At 43.8% G+C, this 26,246-nt stretch overlaps 1 protein-coding gene across 1 annotated transcript in view; it reads left to right on the plus strand.

Moving 5' to 3' along the window:
* ZFPM1 (zinc finger protein, FOG family member 1) overlaps window positions 1-25,832 on the plus strand; it is a 247,524-nt gene extending 221,692 nt beyond the window's left edge. Inside the window, exons 5-10 of the mRNA XM_069216983.1 lie at window positions 3,076-3,178; window positions 6,201-6,410; window positions 16,664-16,888; window positions 20,589-20,684; window positions 21,550-21,699; window positions 22,959-25,832. Coding sequence (XP_069073084.1) covers window positions 3,076-3,178; window positions 6,201-6,410; window positions 16,664-16,888; window positions 20,589-20,684; window positions 21,550-21,699; window positions 22,959-25,399 — 3,225 coding nt within the window. The 3' untranslated portion in view covers window positions 25,400-25,832. The remainder of the gene's footprint in view (window positions 1-3,075; window positions 3,179-6,200; window positions 6,411-16,663; window positions 16,889-20,588; window positions 20,685-21,549; window positions 21,700-22,958) is intronic.
* Window positions 25,833-26,246: the final 414 nt, after the last annotated feature.

The raw sequence follows: 26,246 nt of genomic DNA on the forward strand, positions 1-26,246 counted from the left end.
GAATCCTCACTTCTCACTTTGGCCTGCTAGAAAGTAGAAATAACACCCTTTAGTGGCTCTAGGGGCGGTTCATGTCCAACTAGTTCACCGTAGAACCAGTTCCACCAAAGCTGGTTAAAGTTCCTGGCAGTGGCTTGTACTTATATCCTAATGGGTACCGTTGGGAAGTCATTGATTGAAGGGGCATTACTCTGAATTTTTATGGAGCATCCAGTCGCCTTCTGAAATTCCATCAGCACCCCTATGTGCTTCGAAGTTCTAGATCGCTTTCCACCTTATTCCTCGTATGCACAACCCAGGCGACATCATCACTTAATTCAACCGCACAACTTGTAGATAACCTGCCGTCTGCCAGCACCTTTTTTAAGCGTGTATTTGCAAATCATGTCATCTTAAATGGTACAGGGAATGCTGGCCCACCCTCTTATGTGAATGCTTTGCAAGGTTCTGGAGGGTCTGTCTCCGGAACAGACAGAATAAAAGGAACAGGAAGTTTGCATCGTTAGATAGAGGTATCGGTCCCTCTATTCACCAGGAACTGTGCTTTTCAGGTTAAACATGGCTTGAATAGGGTTGAGTTCTTCAAAGAAAAATTGCAAGCCCCTCTTCACAGACCCAGGCATCTTTGCCTTACTCTAGGTGATTGTACTCGGGCATATTTACTGCAGTTCACTACACTTAATTGCGTGACACAGACTGTTTGCAAAACGAATAGAAACAAGCATTGGCAAAGCCAATAGCTCTTGACTTGGCTGTGGGGAAGGTGGTGAGGGAATGATGAGATCGCTGGAGTTAAAGTTAGAAAAGGGTAAGCAAGGGAACATGCATTCCTTTTGTGTGCCAAAAGTAAAATAAACAGTGGTAAAGCCAGTAGGTTACACCTTTTCGGACCTTTTGTCTTTGGAATGTTTTTTTTTAGAAATGCTGATAGCATCCACAGTGATTTGCAGCATGGCTAAAGAGGGAACAAAAAGTGTTATAAGGTCGCTGTGTCATTTTGTAGGTATGTGCACCTTGCGTGCGTGTGCCCACAAAATGATGAAGGTCCTTATTTTTTTTCATTTCATTTACCAATCCGAGTTGGATTGGTAAATTCAAAAATGTAGCACAAAAGCAGTGTTTTTTATTTAAAAAAAAAGCAGGTGAGGAATCAGCACAAATGTCACAGGTGAGCGAAAGCAACACAGAGGGTGTGGGAAACTATTGGAAGTTGGGAGAAAGGAACAACTAGGAGGAAAGAAGCAACACGGGCAGTAAAGCTACCGTAGGATGATGGAAGCCACACGGAGTGGGGGGGACACGGGTAAAGGATGCCACAGGTGGAGTAAGCAATATGGTTAAGATTGAGGTATATGGAACACTTGGAGGCAAGTGATGCACATTGGCTACAGAGAGACACTCGGAGCTGTGGTAAGAAGCTCGTGGGTAACAAAGCAACGTGGGGAGGATAAATATATGAGAGCAGGCACAACATGGAAGAGGTAGGGAATAAGCACACTGAAGAGCGAGAGAGAAGCATGGAGCTCCGCGGAGGGGGTAAGAGGAGTTCACAAGGGAGACATCTGGAAAACACATGCACTCTCATATAGAGATTAACCAAAAATGAAAAAGTAGTGCCCCAAAAGTAAGCTGTGTAAAGAGATATGTATTGACGCCATGCTTTAAAAGAGGGACAAACGCAATAAGAGGAAGGAAAGCCTATACAAGCTGACAAATAAAAAGGAAGCAGACAAGAATGATAATAAAGCCAACCAGTGGTAAGCACTGGACAGGTTTTATGCTCCACTTAAAGCTGGTAGTATGTCTTTTCACTGACTGACCTTGCAATCTCTGGTAGGTGAAATCTAAGAAGTAGTCCCCTTAGATAAACAGTGGAAGGATACAACTCGTTTGCTCAGAACACTGTGATGCAGCTCTTGTCTAGGGTAGGACAAACACATCTATGTGAAAGAAAACCATTGAAACAAGTTCATGGAACTGAGATAAACTGCGATGCCATCCATTCATTAGCAATGGGCTGGCCCAAAGCCCACTCTAAGCATATTGGAAACAATATTAAATACAGCTACAGCTACAGCTTGGATAGTAATCCAAAGTAATGGGAGCAGGAAAGGAGCTCAGCAACTGCACAAGACATGGGAGCAAGATGACAGCTGGGAAGGGGGACGAAAAACAAAAATGGAAACGAGAAGTAAGGTTCACCTAGAATGCTGGATTCTACCTCCATGCATTTGATGACTCATCACTGAATCTGCAAGTTCTTAAGAAAATGATGATGTAAGTAAAGGTGCTCCATTTATTCAAGATCAGACAATGGGTTACAGTCCAACGCTTCCAAGACTGAAGTAATGATGTTGGGTCTAGAGCCCACCTTGCGTCACATGATGCCCCTTTTCCCACATACATCCATGACTCAAACTCTGGACTACAAACTTAACTCAAGTAGTAGCTTTAGACATAGGTATTGGAATTGGTATAGCACAAGCCTAACTAGAAACCAATGGATCATTATGTGGGAGACTGGAGGGGCAAGGATTATTCAAGAGTGTGTGCCTAGTAACAGGAAGAAGTTGATGAATAGTTGATGGATCGGGGATCCATGTCCATGTTTTTTTACATGCATTTAGAAGAAATAGTTTCATAGCTCTTTTGTGAATTGTAGGACAGATGAAGCAAGTCTGATATGTGGAATAGTGTTTTTCTAGAGCCTAGAAACCTAAATCGAGAAGACTTGTTTCCTGGTTCTTTTTTGCACTTCTTGCTTTCGCGCTTGGCAATGTTGTGGCTCCCTGTGGGGCATTGAACTCCTGAGCAGGTTAGGATTGTGGGCTCTTATTCAAGGGTGTATATAGAGACTGCTTCAGTTCTATAGGTGTCCACAGTCATTAATGGCCCACAGCTGCACACAGCTTACCTTCACACAGCAGTGTGTATTCCCTCTTGGCTTTAATTTGTGCTGGGGTGGAAGGTTTCAGAAGGACAAAGATGTAGTGTTGGAAATGTCATATCTTAGTGGTTCGGAGAAAATTATGATTAACCCTTTGTTTTTCTTTTATTTTGTTCTCTTTCCGGCAGGGCCCACCGGTGACCTTGGTTCTCGAGGACAAACAGTGCTGGTTGGCGAAGCTTCCTTTAGTGTCCAGCGAGCTGGAAGCAAATTCTGTGATATACAGGAAAGGTGTGTATCCATCCTCACAACCGTAGCACAATCTCTGGAGGAAATGTAACTCCGTGTTTACGATTGAGTTTGTCGGCTCTCCGTATCGTTTTTGGGATGTGGATGTGTGTAGTGGCGGTGATTTGAGTTGGTTTTGTTTTCAGATATGTGGCTTGGTAAGTGGTGTGTGATTAGCTGAAGAATCAGGGTAGTAGGAATTTGGAGCATGAATTTAGATTAGGGACGTTCAGGAATAGCAGCTGATATCCGCACCGCGTTAGCCCAGTCTGGTGATCACTAAGGTACCAGCAGGATCTGATTGTAAACAGGCCACTTTGACCTTCTGTTAGCCCCCCGTTGGCTGTTGAGACTTAGGGTGATATAGTGGGTCACCCCGTGATGCCTGAGTTAGACTAGGGTTCCATGTTGTCACTTGCGCTACCCCAGCTATTTTGGCCGGCAGACGTGCATAATTGGGAGCAGTTTGTGACAGAGGAAGAAAGAGCGCATCTGTCCTAGTCCACTGTTCGGGGGCAATAGTCGGCAGCAACCAGTCTGTTACAATAAGACCCCATGACTTATGTGTTGGTTCAGCCTGGTGCTCCTGCTCATAGGCCAGCATTAGTTCCTGAAGCTCTGTCAGCGAGTCTGATGTTAGAGGAAGGTAGAAGCCAACTTTTTTCTTACTTTTTCTTGAAAATAGGAGCAACAACCTTCTTTCCTTGTCAACTGTTGGCCGCCTGAGCCTTTGGGTTTGCATTGACCTAATGAAGGAAGTGTGATTCCCTGCCCGGGGTCCTAGCGGGAGTGCAGGTGTGTGGACCGTGTCATCGCTGAGCCAGTCACCATGGATTGGAAGATCACCCGTAGTGGCCATGAAGGAGAGCCATTGGCACCGGTGGCTGCACTCTACCTCTTCCTGCTTGGAGAGCGAGGAGTCGTGACTCACCAGCCTGAGGAACTGGGGTAGTTGTAGGAAAGACCTGCAATGTTTTATGCTCCTCTGCGGCAAATGGAGCCTCTGCCAGAATATACCTTTAGCTTTTACCTAACCACTGCCACAGGAATCGAGAAAAGTTAGGAATGGAAACTTGTGGGTGGGAGTCACGCAACATGTCCATCTCTGGTTGCTTCACCCCAGATCAGTGACTCACCTCATGTCTCTAGTACTCTTTAATAATCATTACTTAGTCTAATACATGGCATTTGTGTTGTTGTTTCTTTGGCACCCATCCCAGTTCTCTCTGGCAGATGAACCAGAATTCAGTGCTTTAGCCATCATAATCATCATTGACAAAAAAACTAGAGGGAGGAAACTGCACCAGCGTTCCATTAGGCCCTGTTCACTTAAAAGTAAAGTGGAAAGGGATTTTAGTACACCACTTTGTGCGCTTGCGTTTTTTTCCCCAGGAGGTTTTTTCTTCATTTTTACTAACTGTGAGGTCAGATGTCCCAGATTTCAACAAAACGTACACATCCAGGACACCGTGGTGCCCACTGTGTAATGCCCACAGTGTGCTATGCCTTCTGGCCATCACTGGGGCCCTCTTTACGAGTGACTCGCAGTGCTATGTACGGGGAACAACGCTCCAGGCTATTGCATCTTGCGGGTAGAAGCTGTGCTGTGCCTGCCTATTCCCTCACTAGGTCTCTCCTCCCTAGCTCTTCCCACCACCACGAGCTCCCAGGAAAACCCATACACCCGCTTACCCCCTGCTCCAAGCAGGTAGAAAATGGACTCGAATTTTGGCATGGTATTCACCCCGGAAGAGGGAACATGCAAAGATTTGGAGTCAGTATTCCTGGGTCTGCATGTTATACCCTAATCCATACGAATTAACCTGTGATCCCAGATTTAGGTGCGTGGATAACGACTAGAAGTGGCGAATCCGGCCCTGGTACCAGTCTCACCCCAAGCCAGGAAATTCGAAGTTACGCCCTATGAAGGTAAAACAACATATCCAGTCTGTATCTCTTTAAGAGCCAGGATGCCCCTGTCTGGTCATCGGCAGTGATCAGTCACTCAGTGAATCTTTCCTTCCGCTGAAGGTTCTTATTTTCTCTCGAGCCACAGGTCAGTGTAGCACAGCAACTGATAAGGGGACACACTCGGAGATTTTTTGTGATTTTTGGCAGCGGCGAGAAGGGATGTGTTGGGGCAGGCTGTCCTTCGACCTTTGGAGGTGTTTTGGTTTTGTGCAACCACTCAACAGCACACATCCTGTTTCCAGAGGGCAGAGGTTAACCAGACAGGAAGTCCAACCTGCATCCTTGTTTCCTGTTTGAGAATTGTGCAAAGCACCACATGTTCCGTCGCAGTACAGAATGTGTTCCTGTTTCTGTGATTTCAGTGCTAGTGCTGTCATGCGAACCAACGAGACCTTCTTAGGGGGCAGCAGAAAGTAATCTTATCTGGCACTACCAACAAGTAGTCATTTTAGGAAGGTACAACCCTCAGAAGGCTGTACTGCATGTACAGTCTCATGCACCAGTCTGCATGGGACTACCCTGGATAATTGCATCTTCACGACGATGGCAATATTTTGTGGTTTGATTGTGCCACTTACCTACACACAAAAACAAAACGACTCCCAAGTTTTGTGAACCAAAAAGGCGTTACACTGTGTATTTCTGGAGACTTGTATGTTTTGTGATTGCATCCAATGTATGTTTCAAAACTTCTTGTGAAGCCAGCTAAATCCCTTTATACACAGTTTTAACAGAGATAGTCATATCCTGCACCCATGTTCAAATTGACACTAAAAGTGGTGTGGAAAAAGTGACTTTTTTATATGACTTACAAAGTTGTTGGGATAAACCCTTTGGAATTAGCGCCACGGTAAAAACTGATATTTTGAGTTTGCCAATATAAAAATTCTGAAAAGTTCTATAACCACCTACGTCTATGCTAGAGATGATTTTGAACTGTGACATTTTACATAACTAAAAATGTCAGCTTAATTTTATGGCACCCATGTCTTCTCTTCAATTTTAATCCAGTGCACTTATTGTAAGAGTTGTTTCTTTGTGTTTTGGTCCGTAGGTGAAGAGATCTGGTGCAGGACTATCACAGCAATCTCAGAAAATGACCTGATCAGCACTTTCCTGGTGGCCGAGCCCCAAGCCATCCCAAACTATGGAGTGAAATTGGAGCCGGAGGAACTCCCCTACCCAGCCGCACTGCATTCTGGGATACAGCTGCTCCCCCAGCAGGCCGGCATGGCGGCCATATTGGCCACAGCAGTTGTAAACAGTGAGGAAAACTTATTGCGTCGTTTTTTTCTGAGGATTGCATGTACTTTGTAATATGATTCCTCAGCAGTCTTGTCACTCTGCCATGTATAGCAATCGCACATACTGCTCCTTAGTGTTCCATCTCGTGTTTTCCATTCTCCCTCTACTCTAGCTTTCCTAACAGGTTGTCTTACACTCATTTGTTGCCTCCTATTGAAATGTTCATTCCTATAGTAAATTTTCCCTGTCCGTAACTCCGTGAAATAGTGTTTCCCCTTCCGTCCCTTTTATTTATGAGAGATGTCTGAGTAGACTTGGGCAAGTACTAGTTTTTCATATTGTCAGACCAACTTCCAAGTACAGCCACACATAGATGAGATCCCTGCTTAAGTCAGACTGCAGCACAGATTTTAACTTTTACACCCAGAGGTTCTTCAGCCGCATATTTGTTATCAGTGGGCCAATTTTCTGGCCCTTGTGGGTTGACAACAGCACAAAGGTGGTTTTTTTTTTGTTTGTTTTTTTAGTTCACGTTGACAGACAGCTCTTATCTGTCAATTGTCGAAGATACATTGTGAACAATGCTGATACTTACAGTGGTCTTTGGGTCAGCCCACTTCTTATCATTGGTTGTCATTTTTGTAAATCCCATTTGCTTATTTCTCTTTTTTTTTTTTTTTTTAGTCCTTTCCACCCCCCCTATCGGAGCACAGCTTCTTTACCATCCTCTTGCTTGAATGACTTGTATCCATCCACTGCTTACATTGAGCGACCCACTTTCTTTCAGCACTTCATGCTAATTCATATTTCATGCTCTTGTCCTTAAATTCCCACCCCTCCTCCCCTTTCCAGCTCATTTGTTGCTTTTTCTGCCTTTTTCCGCCACACTCTGGTTTCTCACTTTTTTTGCATTTATTTTTTTAGTTCTCTTCATCAGCTCTTCTCCATCACTCCCCCAAGCTCCGCCCTCTCCACCATTGCGTTCTTCCCCATCACATTAAAAAATATACATTTTTAAAGGACCCTACAGCAGCACTATATTCGCAAAAGCAGTTTTTTTCTTTTTTTCTGATGGCTCAATAGCATCAGCTAAAAGGGTTGGCCAACCCAAAGGTCTGCATTGGTAGCCAAAAGTTGAGACCTGTTGGGTTTTCCACTGCTTGTTGAAAGGAGGAACATTATTCGAGGACCTGCACTAAGCTTTTGCTGACGTCATAGGTGGCTGTATTAAAATCCCTTGTTGGACCTGGTAACACGGATTATGATCCAATCAGTTATTGCTTTATGATTGTTTTCTTATTATACTTACTTTTCAAAACAGAAGCACCACAATGGCCTCTGTGGTGTGTGAGCAAAGCTGACAGAGTGTATTACTGACTTGTGTGCCCTGGTGGTGGTGCCAGGCTTTTTGACCCTCGAGCCCTTGCACCCAGTGGGCTGTTTAACTGCTGTCTGTTGCTGCTAATGTGATTGTAGGTGAACTGTTTCCTGTTTGTAATTCTGAGGCAGAAAAAACTAACTAACTGGGACAGCAGGCTCCTATGGGTCGTCTTTCCCTGTATTTCCTCTCACTCGCATTCAAACTGTCAGGAGGGACATCCGTATCATCATTACTGGCAAACAGGAGTTTAGGAAACTCCCATCTCCCTTGGCGCTTATAGGTCCAGATCTGGTCACTGTCATCCTGTTAAAGGGCAGTGGCTTAAGAAGCAAGATGCTGTTTTGAGAAGATGGTGGTGATGAGTGTGTGGTCTTTTTCTGAGGACAGCCTATACGTAAGAAAGCTCCTCTTCTGCTACTGCAGTGATACATTCTTTCCACTCGCTCTGCTTCGCGGGACTCATGATTGCCTCTTCCACAATACCACAAATAAGAAGTGCTTTGTCCTATTAGTGAATGATGGTACATCACTGCATCATAGGTAATCTCCACTGGTAGTCTTTTACCAGCTTCACTGAGCATGCCTCTCTGGTGGAGAAGGCAGATGATGACAGCCTGTTTCACAGTGAATACCATCTTGGTGGTGGTGCAGTGGTCTCCTTCTTGGTGGTGCAGCTGAGCAAACTGCCTGGAGGTGCAGCTTTTATTCTTGTTCTTTTTTCTGCAGTCATGCTTCATTCTTGCTCTACTAAACAATACAATATAAATAAAACATATTATGTCACGTCAGTGGCTGATGGCTGTTTTGGAAATCTAGTCTTGTTTGTGTTGGGCTTATCTGAAGACATGCTTCCGTCCTCCCCCTTTGAGGGACACTCATGAATGCCGGCCTCGTACCAGCTACAACGAATAATACCCCCAAAACTGACGATAAAACTGGCAACCATACCACCCTGCACAGGCCATCAAACATAGAAACAACCACAGCATAAATTTTTCCCAGTTATACCTGTGGGGGAGTGCCCACTCTTCCAGAGCCCATGATATTCTTCCCACATCCATCAAGAAGCAATTGCTTCTAGGTGCACCACAAGCAAAAGCAAACTAGCCAAGCCCAGGCACACAAGCACTCAATAGCGGCCTACACAAAAATTACCAGGCTTGAATACAACCGAGGTCCTTTCCACGTGCAGGTTAAAGGGCAGTGCATATTCTCTCAAATGGACTCTAATATGCCACTAACATAATAGAATACCCCAAACCATAAGATAATTCTAGGATCAACCCTACTCCCCTGCTCCCTGAGGCTTTACCTATATCGGTGAAGTAATACCAACTTTTGAGGATAAATCTAAGTTAAGTCTTCCACAGTCCAGCATACATCTACCTCGAACACCACGAATTGCTTGAAATTCGAGGGTTGGAACCTGACTCCATCATGTTAGAGGCTCGTGCCAAAGGAAAAAGTTATAAAATCAAGGTTAAATTAGAACCCGCTGTCCCTAAGACACACCCTCCTGTACTCACACCAAACAATCCCAGAATTGAAATATCAAACTGGGGCGACCCACACCACCTCTGGGCGTTGCCGTGAGCGTCAAGTGCACTTAAGACTATTGAGAGCCCTAGAGCCTTCTGTACGCATGTACAAGTAAAATACAGCATATTTCTTTCTAGGAAGCCTTGACCCATCTAATCTCCCAAAAAATGATAATAACAATAAATGTTTTGTGTGCAACGGTCATTGTACAGCTGTCCCGTAATCCTTTTGTTACAAAGTTATCTGAAAATAAGAGTATTTGCATGAATTTCTAGAAACCGCGAGAGGGCGCTGCACACAAAGTCTACGCCTTACCCCGTGTTACTATTCTTCAAGTCCAGAGCGTGCCCACATCAATAGTGATTAGACACCAGGGAATAAAAAAAGGTAAAATAACAGACAACATTAATGAACATCAGATTTCAGTGGGGAACTGATTGCACTATAACAAACCCACATAATAGTGCTGTCACACATCTGATGTCAGGGGAAACTGTGTCGGGCAAAGCTTTTCTAGAAAATGGCTTCCACAAGTAGGGGCGCAAGAAGACCTCACTGAAGCGTGTGTTGCTTCCCCGGTCTTGCTTCACATTTTTTTCCTACTCATTTTTTTTAATGCGCTTTGGTGCCCTTTTTAATTCTTCAAAATCTACCGCTCCAAAATGGATACATTCCAGCTCTGACATAATAAATCAAAACAAATACACAAAATTGCTGCGAGGTAGCCCTGGGGTTGTTGCACCATAAAGACGCATATGTTTGCATGCATGACGACTCGCGCGCATATGTATTATGTTGCTTTTTTTTGCAGCATTGGCAATATACATGTTGATCTTTTTACTGATTTTTAACAGCATCGTCATAAAGCATTGGCAAGGCCAAAAGATATCCATTTTTAATTCCAAAAAGCGAGCTCTTTTGGCTGAGCCAAATTTTGTTTTACAGTGTACTCATTTGCTTAATGAAAACACTTGCAGACAGATTTAGTGGAAAAGGGTTTTCAAAGTTTTCAGCAGTTCTTTTATTGAAAAATGGACCCTGCTAAACCGGTAGTGCTAGAAATAACCTTTGTTTGACCGAAATTCAACAGTAACTCAAGGCCTTCATTACGAATTTGTTGAATAATTCCGAAATTCCCTCAAACCACTTTTTGCGCCGATGTTGGATTTTGGAATATGTAGATAAAATCCGACATTTGGATTTTTCACCCAATCATCTGTAGCAGGTGAAACCTGCCTACATTTAGTGGCTGAAAAAAAGCCCGTTAAATGGGAGCACAGGCAGATTTTGGTGCTGTAGCCTAAGGGTTTCGGTATTTATCGGAATTAATAAATCACAATCCAGTTACAATTGTAAATGAGGCCTTAAACGTTGCACCCATCACAAAAGGAAACAATCACGATCCTCACACATCTTTGGGGACGAAAATAAATCTTTCAAAACCCCTTTCGTGAAGCAGACAGATTATGAGTTATTGGGGTGAGTTCACTTGAACTGTAGGGAAGCGTAATAGCTCACCAAGCACCTAGTTTACCTCTAGGGCCTAGAGGCGCCTGTACAAAATGCAGAGTTACATTTTTATGCTTTTGTGGGAGCCCTAGATAGGTCGTTCAATTTACTGTGCAACTTTGAGTTTTGTTGTCGAACTTTCCATTTTGTATGAAAGCATAGTTCATTTTGAGGAAATTGATTTAACATCTATCCCTTTACACCTTTTATATAATGTTCCTGCAGAAGATGTAGTTCCCTGTAAATGGTTAGTGTTCTTTATGCATACTAAAGCTGCCAAATCTGCACTTGCTGCGGAACTACTTTGTATACATGTTCCTCCATGGAATGTTGTCACATACATGCAAGTTCGATTAGCATTCTGCAGGTCTGTGTTGGGCAGTGCTGCTCCTAATAGGATCAGAATTAACTGTCGTGGTTAACTTTGTGCTGGTCTGATCTGAGGCAAAGCATTACGTTTGGCAATGGTGGAGAAAACTGTTAGTTCTGAAAATTTCTCCAGCCATTACCCTGCCCAAGAATAATGCAGTCAGACCTTAATTTTGTTTTAGCTACCTCACAAGCCCTTTAAGAATCGGAGGTAATTTCATATGCTTAATAAACTAAATATATATTACCGTGGTGTCCAGTGCTGGTCCAGGAGAGAACTGGATCAATGCTGGAATTTCTGAATAGCCACAAAAGCTACATTTCCATATAATTGATCTACATGGCAATCACCTACATAGTAAGTGATCTTCCTAAAAGCATGACCTGTCTCTGGCACTTGTGTCTAACTTTGGCCACCCCCTGCTATGGCACAGTATATGGCACAACAAAGCAAGTCTAGTGTCCATGCGCATTAACCAGTGCTTAATTTGTGCTTGTTGTAACTTTTGCTAAGCACCAGCACTCATTTTTGAGGGCCGGCAATTAGTGTTCTGTCTCAAGCATTTACAGCGAGCTAAAGACACATTTTGGAAAGACGAAGGAAGAGAAACACGAAAAAAGCTTCACAATGGGAGAAAGCAGAAAGCTGCAAGCGTGAGCTGAAGGGACAGGAAGGGGTTTTAAATGGATTTAAGAGGCCCGAGATGACTTCAGGATTACTCCCTGTTCGCACATTTAATTGCAGCAGCAGCGTGTTTAAGAGGAAGGCTTTGAGCACCGGCAGCTTTTTATTTACAAATTAAGCACTGGCATTAACAGTTTCCCACTGTGCTTGCTCCAAAACCAGATATATGGTATCCTTTGTACATCCACATGGGTCTTATGGCTCTAGCTTTTACTGCACAGATCACTTTGTTCCCATTGTCATAGGCATGAATTCCAGTGGGCGTACTCAACTTTCTATTCTTTTGAAGTATGCTTTGGTATTCAACCACTGTTTTTAGGTCTTGCGGACAGACAGCGTTTAGCTGTTTGTTGTCAAGAACCTAATTTGGACAATACTAATATTTACAATTGGCTTTGGGCCTGCCTATTGTTTACCATTGGTTGGCTTTATTGTCAATTTCTTGTGCTTGCCTCTCAATTAGTGTCTTTTCTACTTATGATTGTCCCACTCCTGGAGCATAACTTTTTGACCATCTTTTGTTGGGTGACTTGTATCCTTCACTCTACACAAAGAGAGAGACGAGAGGTATATCATCCCACACTTCCTCTTGATAGAAACACTATAAAACACAAAAGTTGTGGGGGTGGAAAGGACGGGTAAATTACTAGTGTGACCCAGTCCGGAAACAGATGTGTTGGTTGGGTTAGCTGGGGGTTCCTCTTTCATGGAAGAGGTGGTCTCACACACTTAATTGTGTCATGCTTCATCACTGACCACCTCTCCCAACCCTTATAAGGCAGTGCCACCAGGGCAAACTCAACATCTCAGTAGGCCTGCTCTGGAGGGAGTTCTTAAATAAATGCTACTGGATAATTGTGGGATCCAGATTAGATAAAAATACCTAACGGACTACCGGTAAATTCTACCTTTAATGGTGGTATCCACAGTGACTGTGAGTATAATGACTCAACCTGTCTTCAGAAAGCCAACATGTTTCTGCCCTCACTCTGAGTGTGTTCTGTGGCATTCTTCAGGGCTTAGGATCCCTACTTATGTGAGGTGAACTAACACGTTCCCTACTATCTGAACATAAATACCCTGAAGACCTAATTCAGTGAATAGATATTTGTCTAGGCACCTAATAAAGGAAATAAAAAAACAGGAAACTTTAAGGGTAAGTCACACCATAGCTCACAAAACCTGCATGTTATTGATGTACACACTTTGTGAACATGGGCAGAATCATGTTGGCTTTCAGAAGACGGGTTGAGTCATTGTATTCACAGTCACCATCGATACATTTTAACGATACCTGCGAATACCACCATTAAAGGTAGAATTTACTGGTAGTCTGTTAGGTATTTTTATCTAATCTGGATCCCACAATTGTCAAGTAGCATTTATCTAAGAACTCCCTCTGGAGTAGGCCTACTGAGAGGTTACGTTTGCCCTGGTGGCACTGTCTTAACAGGGTGGGGAGACATGGTCAATGATGAAGCATGACACAATTAAGTGTGTGAGACACCTCTTACATAAAAAGAGAACTCCCAGCTATCCCAACCAACACATCCGTTTCCGGACTTGTATCCTTCCACAGTTTACATTCATGGACGTACTGTGAGCACGAGTTTTGCTGCTCTCTTCCCCATGTGCTGTTTCCCCATTCAGATCATGCACCCTGAACTCTGTGTTGCTCCTCCATCTCCCCCACCCCTGATCTTCCTTAGCTTCCTCTAACCCCACGGCCCTTTCGATTTTCTCTCTGCTTTGTATGTTTTCTTTTTTCACTCTACAGAGTTTCTCTGTTGCTTCCATAAATCCGTGTTGCTCCTGCTGCTGGTCGCTGCGTATTCAACTCCTCGACCCGTGCTTGGGCTACCATGGCTCCCCCACCTTCCTGTCTTGCATTATTTTAACTCCTTTCAAGGCACCATCAGCTACACTTTGTGGCCGGGCCACACCTTTTTCCTTCCAAAAATAGGTTTTGGTGCACTTTTGAAGTTTTTTATTTTTTTATTTGCCGCTACAAGATGGATGCACTTAATAAAATGGTAAAGTAAACAAAAAACAAAATAGCTGCCACGTAATGACGCATGCTCACACATGCTTGGAAGCCTTAAGGCTGCAGAAGCATCTCAGCACGTTGGCATGCACACATCTGCATCATTGCTCTTTTTTTTGCCAATACTGTGCATTACAATAACCATTTTTTCTTTTTGCTGATGCGAAACAGCATCAGCAAAAATGCCTGGACGAAGTCAGTAGGTCTGCATTTTCAGAGCCAAAAGGCGAGATCTATTGGCTTAGCCTTGTGTTAATCATGTCTTTTCTAGCGTTTAGGATTCGGTGAGGGCAAAAGGTAAAGAGGTGATGGCAAGCTGCCTAAATGATGTCACCATTTGCAGCGGACCTGTTTCTTTCATCGGCCCGTTCAGAGGATGTGCAAACGTTTGGGCTGTGAACAACTTCCAAAGAGCTGCATCCTGCCCAGCTGCCAGGAAGCGGAAGTGAACGCTTTTGTTGTGTTAGGAAATAGGGGGCGGTACGTTTCCCCCTTCCAGGCATCTTCTCTGCAGCCCCAGCGGATGGGATGTCTAGGGGTTATTTTCTGGTTGGTTCGGGGGACGAGTTATGTCCCGGATGACACACATCGGTGTAAGCCAAGGCTAGAATACCATTTAGGAAACCAGCAGCTGGGGGCTGTACTGTCTGTGCCGGAAGTCTGGGCACATTTCCCAACATTTCACAGTGTGGCGGGGATGTTTGAGCATTTTATGCTGTCCCTCATGCATGAGTGAACATATTTGGTATGAATATGGTCACCCTCATTTTTCCCCCTAGTTGATGAATAAGTTGTTTTTTTCTGCCAGAGCGTCGTGCCCCCTAAAAGTCCCAGGTCCCAGCTTGAATGTCACCCTCGTAGCCAGATGGTCTTTTCGGGACTCCCATTGTGTTTGGGCTCATATCCCATGTTTGTGACTTAGAAAGAAGAAACACCGAAGCAGTACAGGGGATCTAAGTCGAGTCAGCAGCGCACGCTCGCTCTGCCGTCAGCTGGATCTGTAGGAATGTTTTCCCGACTCGGCGCTCCTCTGAGTTTATCAACAACACTTTGCTGTTGTACACTGGTGACGCTGTCTCAAGGGTGAACTGCTGACCAGGGGCAGCGCTGCTTTTGAGCGTCTCTCGCCTGAGGTTCTTCGTCCGCGTTTTAACCCTCTAGTATCGGGTATTACCCTTTAAAGTCTGTCCATCATAATCTGCCAAACTTTATTCGAGCGTCAATGGCATCCATTAGAGCTTATCCAATGTTCGTGGTGCATTCCTCTTAAATGTATACATTTGTTTACCTTTCTTTACATTCTGTCTTGTGCCTTCCATTATTAAAAGTGAAAGAAGCTATGATAGCGGGAGGCAGTGAATGTTGACTGAACAAGATGCTGAACTCCACAGATTAGTGACTTTACAGGACTTGCCATGTGTGGGACAGGCATGTGGAAGGAAAAGGGCAAGAAGGGGCGCCCATGTCTACGCCATTAACTTGTGTGTGTGTGAATATGCAACGTGTGAGGGGACGAACAGACACTGATACATGCATGTATGACAGGCTCTTCACATGTAAGAACCGTGTGGAAGGAGATGAGCAGAAGCTGATGCAAAGTTGTGTATGTGCGTGTACCCAAGACATTGCACTGTGTATGCCACACATCTGAAAGGGAACAGATGGAATGCACACATGTACTCTGCGTGTTAACCGGACACTGTGTATTTCACGCAGCCACGTTTGCCTTGGTTTGTCTTTCGATGTTTTGATGATGTTCAGTGGCTCATGTTATGTTATGTTATTGCGTTTTATATAGGGCCAAACTACCCGGAGGCTTCGACAAGTATTGTTAACGACATTTTGGATGGATGAACCATTCAATTTCATCAAAACGTCTAAAGACTGACCTTTTTTAATCATATCAAGAGTTCCTGGCAAATAAAAGTGATACTTTGAGTGTATACCTTAAGTTATAAAACAACTGGATCCCTGCTTTCATGCAGGGACAACTTATCAGGAACTCTTAGGACTGGTCAACTCCACCGAGGTGGTATTCACCTACCTTGGCGTGGATTGGTCATCAGTGATGAAACGCGCCATGATAAGTTGTTGTTGGGCTGACCTTTCCAGATATCATTAGACACCTGCAAGGTGTTTAAAGAGGATAATACAGGCTATCCTCTTTGTATAAGACCTATACATTTGTTGTGTAAATTAATATCGAAATAGCTTACAGCCAGCATCAGACATATTGGCGTTGACAATGCTTGTTTTTTTGTGTTGTTTAAATATTGGTTTCATTTACAACACCCCTGTAATACAGTCAGAATTTTTGAAAATGCTGAAATTTCATCAACCAGTCACCATTAATACAATGCATTCTTTTAAAAAAAATTGTTGCATTTTAATCGACCACACCCCTGTACGACATTCATTATACATTTTTTAGAAACTTTCGTTTTGTTGGACACACCTATGAATTAATGCACTCTGTGTTTGAAAAATGTGGTAGCTACATTTGGCACGCCCCTGCACTCTTTCCAGAGTTTCTTTATGCTATAGTTTTCTCCTTCACCCCCACTGTAATGTTGGTTTGATATTGTTTTTAAGAAAACTGATGAACTTTGTGCATACCTCTGAAATACCATCCATATATTGCACTTTGCATTTTACTTTTTGAATTTAGCAGACTTTGGATTGTTAGTTTTTATGTACTCCTTATGTTTACTCCCACTCTAAAGAGCTGAATTTGTCTTTCATCAGAGGATGTTTTCCCGTGTAAGGACTGTGGGATTTGGTATCGAAGTGAGCGGAATCTCCAGGCCCACCTCATGTATTACTGTGCCAGCCGGCAGAACCCTACCTCTCCATCCGTGGAGGAAAAGCCGAAGGAGACGTACACTTATGAGCGGGTCTGCCCCTTCCCACAGTGCAAAAAGAGCTGCCCAAGCGCTAGCTCCTTGGAGATCCACATGCGCAGCCATAGCGGTAAGATAGATTTTTGTTCATCTGCTTTCTATTGCTAATGTGAGCATCACTGCCTTGGGTTATTTGAAACCACAGCAAAAATGCCTTAACGCCTCTATGTTTGAGGTTGATGGTGTACAGTGCTTTAAGCAGAAATCTAGAAATGGGTGTGCTCACTATTCACAGGGCCCACTTTCTCCAGAGATGTGCTGGTGCTTTCTCATTAAATGTATTCCAGCGGTGCTCAGAAGTGTTTTGCTACCTTTCAATTTGAAGAAGTGCAGGTTGTTAATGCTGTAGAGTACCTGCCCATTTAAAGCACTGGTAGTGTTGGGACTTAGGGGTATATTTATACTTTGTTTGCGCCGCATTTGCCTAATTTTTTTTAAATGTAAATGCGGTGCAAACTTAACTCTATATTTATATTTTGATGCAAGACACGTCTAGCATCAAAATATTGGAGTAAGTGCCATTTTTTGGATGCGTAAACCTTCCTTGCGCCATTGAGATGCAAGGTAGGCAGTCCCATCCAAAAAATGACTCTAAGCCATTATCGCCATATTTATCCCCGTGCTAAAATGGCGCACTGGTGAGAGGCGGACCCAAATAATGACACTAAGCTTGCTTAGTGCAATTATTTATTGCCTGGGTCAAAAAGGCATTTGGGGACCTGTGGATCCATTTCCATGGCTAAACGCCATGGAATGGGCCCACAGGTGCCCACCCGAAGCCCCAGAAACACCAGAGGATGGGGTACCACATCCCAGGTAAGTAAGTCACGTATTTTTTAAAAAATGTGTGAAGTGCCATTAGGGTCCCGTACATGGGCCCCCCTGCCTGGCACTGGGTCTTATGGCCATGCCCAGGGGACACTGGTCCACTGTGCTGGCCATTGGGGTGGTGGGCTTGACTCCTGTCTATGCTTAGACAGGAGTCAGTTTTGGCTGCTTGTGCGTCAAATAAAAATGACGCTAGGCTGATTAGTGGCAGAAATTTTGCCGCTAAGTAGCCTACTGCCATTTTCTGGTGCACAACCTCCATTTCCCATATTGTCACCCCCACCCGGCTAGTGTAGTTTTTTGTGACGCCAGCCTATTCTTAGCACTGGCTTGTGCCATTCCTTAAATATGGTGCCCAGCTGGTGCTGTAGAGTGACGCAAGCCGGCGCTAATATTTTTGCTGCAAAACCGCGTTAGTGTAGTTTTGCGGCAAAAACCATAAATATGGGCGTTAGTGTCTTAGAAATATCAGAAATATTCTTCATTTATTCACAGGGTGGGCCTTGTACACACTTTACGAGTACAATATGCATTTATGTATGTTTAGATTTTGGAGAGCACAGACCTCGCAAGATAGCAACAGAGCACTGAACAAAAGAGCCTAGAATTGTGACTCAGGATCGCTTACAGTGAAGCAGAATGTTTGTGGATAGTTAATCCTCTTGTGTGGAAATGCAGTGTTCCCTGAACACGAGGGCCTCCAACGTCATTCTGCAATTTAAGAAGGGTTCGGGAATTTCTAAAGCTGATGAGCATGTTGTTCCAGATCCTGGAATCAGAGATGGAGAAGGCTCGCCTATTGATTTTCGGCTTATGGCTTTGTGCATTTTTTGTTTGTACTCTAGCAATGTCCAGGCTTCTGTTGTGGTGCTGTCCTTATGTGACAATTACATTCTCTGCAAGTATGTTGGACTGCCACTTCCGGTCGCCTTGTATATGTGCTGCAATATGTAGACTGCCTAGTTCTGTGAGCTTGTCTTGCTCTTCTCATTAATCTTTGGTGGATGGAGCATGCAAAGGCAACAGACCGATGAATGCAGAGAAATGGATGCAGGCCCCCATAAGTAATATGTATATTTTATTTTAGTAAATTCAGAAGGACTTGGCCTATGCCAGACCTACATAAAAGACTGCATTTTCCATGTCTGCAAACAGATTTGAAAAAATGGAATGATTGTGGTGTCTGGGTGTCATAGATAATGCCAGCGTTGAAGTCCTATTCAGTGTCACCAGCGATATTGTCCATGATAATATATTATGAGGTCACATGATGTATATTGTGAGAATTATAGTTGCATACCTAACCATTATGAGGGAATTTATCAACTGCACACTGCCTACCCCCCTCGACTTTATAACTACTTGTCATGGTCTCCTCTGTGTGCCTTGAGTGCACAGGGCTCACAATTTGTTCTTTGTTGCACTCTGTGTCCAGTGTTCCTTCTCTGCTGGATACTGAAAAGGGGTTGTGAATTTGGCCATGCCACAGCCGTATAACTATCAGTGTCATTGCATTGTCTTCAGCAAATGCCCTCCTGTGCCCCACTAGCCATGGCCTCTGGTAATCTTCTGCAGACTCCGGGCACAGGATGTGGCCCATATTCGTTCACTTTGCAATCACACTCCCTCGGGCACCTTGGGGCAGACTTTAGTCTTATCCTGCAGGCTGTGGCACTAAGATGCATTGTGCCTAATCTGTCTTTGCTCATGGGCAAAGGGTATGACCCACTTTCCCTTATCCCAGAGCCTGCTGGTCATGACTAAAAGCTGTGGCTAGCAGACTGTGGTCTGTGGGTGTGCTGAAGACCATTGATTCTGAGCTTAGATTCACGAAGCTGTTTGCAAACACATTGCCATCATGTGTCTACATTTTTATATTTGAATTTTCTCAAAAACTCCTGATGGATTTACACCAAAAAAAGCAAAAAAGCAACCAAACAAACCAAAGCCACCCCTGTGGCATGCACATTATTTGAATGCAAGGTGCAGTGTAATTCTCTTAACTGTATTTTGTTGTACTGGATAGCCAACATTCCTATGAGAGTCTGATTAGGAAATGCAACCTTTGGGAATTTCCCTAGACAGCATTCCCTTAACCAATCAGCACAAAACTTTATTGTCATACTTTTGTGCATCTTTATCTATTTTTGGAAATTGAAAATGGTTATTTGGTGCAGCAGTGTTATTTGTGGAAAGAAAGGTGTTAACATGGACTAACAGTATAAATTGTATGTGTATACCTATGTGAAAAATGTTCCTCAAAAACAACCTTTTAGCAAGGTTCCCAGTTTGTACGATCTAATGCTAAGTAATATTAGGGCTGAATGCTCCACTATGTTGTTTAATTGAATTACGGAAATTTAAACCAACTCGATGCATTTCTCTTCTCAAACCTTAAAGCAAACTTGCTAAAAGTTATTATATTTTTTTAATGCAACTTCAATGAGTTAATGAAACACATGCATGTCACCTGATTCTATCAGTGAAATTTAATATTTGCCCACCCTACAATGTACTTGAGAAGTAAATTAATCACTGATACCTTGATCAAACAGCCGTATTTATCTAGTAATCCCAGAAAGTATATAAACAACTTTAAAGGGACTTGTTATTAGCAAGGGGTGCTGCATGTGGCTGGATCTAGAATACAGGTATAATTCCTTTCAGAGGGATTCCTGAATTTCTCCTACTTACTGTGTCAATTTCTCATATTTAATCCAGTTTAAGTTGTTTTAGACATTTATTTAATAGGCTTGAAGAACTAACGCATGCACATATGTCTTGCCATCAATCCCCCTCTCAGCTGAGGAGCGAGTGGCAAGAATTTGACTAACCATAAACACATTGGCCTTTGTGAAGCGCTGCTGCTCAATCATGGAACAGTCATGAATGGGACGCCTTGGACAACTAAGTCCTAACTTTCTCTGGCTTCTTTTCATTAGGTGAGCGGCCATTTGTCTGCTCCATCTGCCACTCCGCGTTCACCACGAAGGCAAACTGTGAGCGGCACTTGAAGGTGCACGCGGATCATCTGAATGGTGAGTGCACACTAACCTCATGAGTTGGAGGGGGCAGGCTTTAGAGTGCGCCAAAGGAAGAGTCAAATTTGAAAGTAGAATCTGGTAATGAATTTACATTTTGTGAGTTAAGGAAATTAGACATTCTATTTACTTAAACATATATTTTTGCAATATTTATCCAATTTTATTTATGTACAATTGATGTTTATACATTTCATATTTATGATCGTAGTCTAGCAACATGATATATTTTATTGGATGTACATTCATACTATGGCCCCATATTTATACTTTTTTAGCGCCGCATTTGGATCATTTTTTTATGCAAATGCGGCACAAACTTACAAAATCCAATTGTATTTTGTAAGTTTGCGCTGATTTTGCATAAAAAAACGTCCCAAATGCGGCGCTAATAAAGTATAAATATGGGCCTATTTTTTTAATCTTGTGTATTAGTTAAAATAGGCATTTGTTTTCAGTTAAATAACTGTATTCTGTTCCTAAGAAGAGCGCAAATATATGAATTCAAATTTGACATTCACCTATAGGGATCAGAGTATGTATAGGACATGTTAAAGCATGACAAATGAATGGAGTTTTTTTGTAAATGTAAAAAATCAAGCCTTGACTTTTCCACAGTCACACTCAAATATAAATAGTGTTCGGGTAATAACTTTTTGTTATTCAGTTTATTTAAACATCTCCTTCAAATTGACAGTGTCTACATATGTATTCGCACGAGGCAGGCTCTCCGTGATGATCTGTGACGTACTGTACAACTTCTTTCTGTACACTCACATGCAAACTTTGTCATTTACCTTCTCATTTGTACACACATAATATTGTTGGCATGTACTCATTTTTTTTATTATTGTGATTGCAGGAATTTGCCATGGCTGCGGGTTTACCTCTGCCACCAGAGACATCTTGTACAGTCACCTGGTAACCAGTCACATGATCTGCCAACCAGGTGCGAAGGGTGAGGTGTATTCACCTGGACCAGGAATCCCTGTGGTCAAGCCCTTGGCTCAAGGTAATTCTGATTGTCCCCTTTGAAATGCAACAATTGCCACTGTTCTTGCAGCCCTGAATAGTTCAACACGTCTTGTGTTCAAGATTTCTTCTAGGGCTAGTGGATCTGTCCCCTACATATCACACGAATAAGAGGGTTGATTCGCAAAACCATTTGTTAGTGGGGAGTAGTATTACAGGAGTACTTTTTGGAGTACTCGTACATGTGCTTGTGAATCTGCCCCGAAACATCCACCTCCCTACCAGTAAAAATGCAAAGATGACACCAACCTTTTTAATTATACTAATTACACATGAATATTCCTTAATACTCCCATCTTATTTACATTTGAGATGTTTTAGGGCTTATTCAGAAAGGTATCAAAGAGTATATATAAAAGTGCTCCTGGGGTACTGCGTTATGTAGTCCAAAATATCTCAGAGAGGTCTGGAACAAATCTAAACTCTCATACTGATTCTTCCTTTGCCAATATCATTCTTACTGTAGTTTCGGGTTGGCCTGAGGGTGTTATTTAGAACCTTATAAGAACCTATTGGTGGTTTTGTTGGTTCCATCCAAAGATTACCGGTCTTTCGGATGCCCTGATATTGAGGTTTCCCAATGGTTCATCATGCCTCTGTGTTTCCCTGAGAATTGTAAAAACTTTTACCCAAGCTGACGTGAGCTCTAACGCCAGCACTGAAACCTCTGCTTATATTGTACAAATGGCAGCCTATCGCATCATCGCGTGTCCTGGACTTGCATTGTACACTTGCCGTTGCAAGCAATAACAAGGTGAAAATGTGTTTGCAACCACAGCTAAGCTTAATATCTTCAAATCAAAGAATCAACCTAGTTATATATTATAACTTAATATTTCATTTAGTCCATTATGAGACAGCCACCCTCTTTCCAAAGGTCCAGAATTTCACTGATGTGAATTATGAATGTATTTAAACAGGGTCGCAACTCAACTCAGTTCTCAACTTCTTTGGAAATTCGTATATATAACCGCTATAGTTACCCTTCATTTTGTGTGCACCATAAAGGCCCAATTCTAAAAATAAAAAGCAGGAAACTCTCAAAACCTTTCATTGTATGTTAACATCTGTCAAGGATACATGTGAAAACATATGCTTGCCATATACTTCCATACATATTCCTGTTCTATGCATATATAGGTCAGACTACTGCGCTGAATATTACAGTCTGAATATGCTATAGGGATACTCTTGTAATCTGGGTCATTAATATTAACAATGCTTTTATTTCACCTACAGGTTTGACTACAGTGAATTCCTCCTCAGCGATCAAGTGCACTTTGTGTGGATTTGTGGCAGATGGACTTGCCAGTCTCCAGCGGCACGCACTAGTTCACATGCACCCGTGTGCCCTACCAGGCACAAATCAAAGCCCTGGCAACATCCCCACACCAGCTGTATCCCCCTCCAGTTCAGATCTAGCCCTCAAGAAACAACAGCAAGATCACCTGGAAAATGGGGAGGCAGAGACACCTGCTGACACCCCCTGCTCATCCATTAATGAGACTGTTCTGGAGGTAAGAATTAAGGAAGAGCCAGTTGAGAATCTCTGTGGGGAGACTGATTCCACATGTGCTCATTTGGGACAAGACGCCTCCAGGTTGGATGCCGACCCTTCATCACAGGACTCATCCCATCCAAGTCGGGAGATTGTCAAGGTGAAGACGGAAGTAGTGAGTCCAAAGCCTGGATCCAGCCCAGTGCCTACCCCAGCCCAAAAGGAGATGAGCATATTACCTGCCGGGGGAACTGTGTTCATGCCCCAATATGTATTTGGACATGAAGCTACAGTTGTTCCCCAGGCCTCAGAAATTCTGGCTAAGATGTCTGAGTTGGTGCACAGCCGTCTCAAACAGGGCCATGGTGGGGTTCCGACTTTGTATGCTGGGGCACCAATTCAGAAAGGAGCAACCTGTTTTGAATGTGAAATCACCTTCAACAATATTAATAACTACTATGTGCACAAACGCCTTTACTGCTCTGGCCGGCATTTGCCTGATGACAGCCCACCCAGCATTCGTAAACTGAAAGCCACTACAGCAAAGATCACCACTACACCTGCACCTCTCAAGATCTCTCAAACCACTACAGCTGTGGCTCCTGTGGACTCCAGCACACCAGTGGACATCAAGGTTGAAGCCAGTTCTCCAGCAGTAGAAAATAAAATTTCAGTGGTGAAATCTGAGGATGTTACAATGAAGGACACCTCTTCTGAAGGAGACAGCACCAGCAGAATGAGTGATGACAGCCAGAGTCCCAGCAGCTCAGTGGATGACCAGGAAGAAGACCCTACGAGAACAGTGTGTGAAGCTTGCAACATCCGCTTCAGCCGACATGAAACCTACATGGTGCACAAGCGTTACTACTGTGCTTCGCGCCATGATCCACCTTCACGTAGGGCTAGCGCAGGACGGACACCATTTATTCCACAAGTAGTACGAACAAGGAAACGGAGGAAGTTGTATGAAATTCATGCTGCTGCTAACCCTGTCCCACTTCCTACTCTTCAGTTGTCCGAGGTGTCTCCTCCACAGTCGACTCTGGCCCAAGTGGCAAACCTGGGGGTTTCTGGCAGTGCAGACTCTCTAGCAGGTGTCTCAAGTTCTGATGCTCTTCCTAGGATTCCTGGTTTGATCACAGTGACGAAATCTGCTGCCATCCCCTCTCCGAGCTCCAGTCCAGATACAGATGGTCCAATTGACCTCAGCAAAAAGCCCCGCCTTCAAGCCGAGGTAATGCCAACCGCCCCAGTGGTGCCTCTGACAGATTACCATGCATGCACAGCTTGCCGCATCAGCTTTAGCAGCTTGGAGAGCTATTTGGAACACAAGAAATATTATTGCCCGGCAACCGCAATTCAACAGCAGCTGCCAAAAATTCAAGGTCCTAGGCAGCTTGGTGTGAGTAAGCATGGCACAGTCAATGTGATAGAGAGTATGGATGTTCGAGGAGAAGAGAGGGGGAAAGTCAAGGTGGAAAGGCAGTCATCACTCAGCCCTGGTGCGGTGGCTGTTTCTGCTAAGTCCCTTAGTCTTACAACAGCGTATGCATGTGTTGCTGACATGGACTCTGTTCCACGCTATGGGGGCTCAGCTAAAGTTGTTCCAAACCCAGCCTCTCCCCAGGCAGCCATTTGTCCCTTCTGCCCACTCAGTGGCCCCATCAGGGGAGATCTGATAGATCATTTCAAGCATGTTCATGGTTTGCTAGTGGCCAAGCCAGCACAGGGGCATGCCATACAGGTCAATTTAATGGATGAGATGGTTGCCACCAGAACACAGGTCAGCAGCACTGCAGAGAACAATCAACTGGGCCCCGCTGGAAGAGCCGCCACCTCCCCCCAGCAGCTTGGTTCACTCCCCAGAGGCGACATGCCGAATGGCAAGGAGACTACCCCTGTGTCGTCATCCGCAGGAAGCCCTCTTCAGAACAGCACCCCTACCTCTCTTCTTCCTACTTCTCCCACCCTTCCTTTGAACAGCTTACCGGTGCCAGAAGCTCCCGTCCCACCCATGCACACGGACAAATCTGTACAGACTCCTAAGGGACTGCTGACCCCGCTGCCGAATGGCAATCATAGGTACTGCCGCCTGTGCAACATCCGGTTCAGCAGCTTGTCCACTTTTATAGCCCACAAGAAGTACTACTGCTCTTCCCATGCTGCCGAACATGTCAAGTGACTGGACATTTTTGTCTGCTTACACTACAGTGAGAGCTATTCTTCGTATAAAGGACAGCACGGGTGCTGCGTTGGCCATTCTCAAGACCCAATAAACTTTATGCACATAAGTTGCAATGTTTTTGACTTTTCCCCAAAGGGTCTATATGCAACAGGACCAGGTGGCAGCACTCTAGTCAGACAATATGAGAATTTACAACAAAAAAATAATTACCTGAAAAGGACACTCTGAAGCTGGAGGCATGTCGAATATGCACTTGATGCCGCAAACCGGGCAGAAAATATTTACAGAACCCCTAAAACTAAGCACAAAAAGGTCACACGTCAACGCGGCATGTTACGGACACACTTTGGTGTAGAAAGGCCAGCGTTGGCGAAGGACGGGAAACACTGTTGTTTCATAAATTATTTTTAATCTATATTTATAAAAGCAGAAAAGCAAGTGAAGGGTTCTCGTGTTAATATTTATGTTTAAGAAAGATCTCCCATTGAAGAGGGTTGGAATGTAAGTGATGGCAGTTCTAGGTTTCTGGGGTGAGAAGGATCCTGGTCTACTTCACATGTGGATTGTGAGTTTTTGGGGGCCTTTCTGTGCTGGAAATGGGTTTTACGGGTTGGCACAATGCGTGTCTACCTGCTTCATATCGCGGCTGGGTTTTTCATTCACTGTTACTTCAGGGATTCCCTTCTTTCAGGGTACAGTGCAGTCAGCTAAAGGTGTAGGCTGCCATTACCTTACTGGCTTGATGCCATGGATTTACCGTGGAGGTGTAAAGGCTCTGGTGGTCGATTTTTGGAAGGTTTAACTAGTGGAGGAGGGTGCAAAGGAGAAAGGGAGATGTTGAGGG

This window comes from Pleurodeles waltl, chromosome 12 (assembly GCF_031143425.1).
Source record: "Pleurodeles waltl isolate 20211129_DDA chromosome 12, aPleWal1.hap1.20221129, whole genome shotgun sequence".
NCBI lineage: Eukaryota > Metazoa > Chordata > Amphibia > Caudata > Salamandridae > Pleurodeles > Pleurodeles waltl.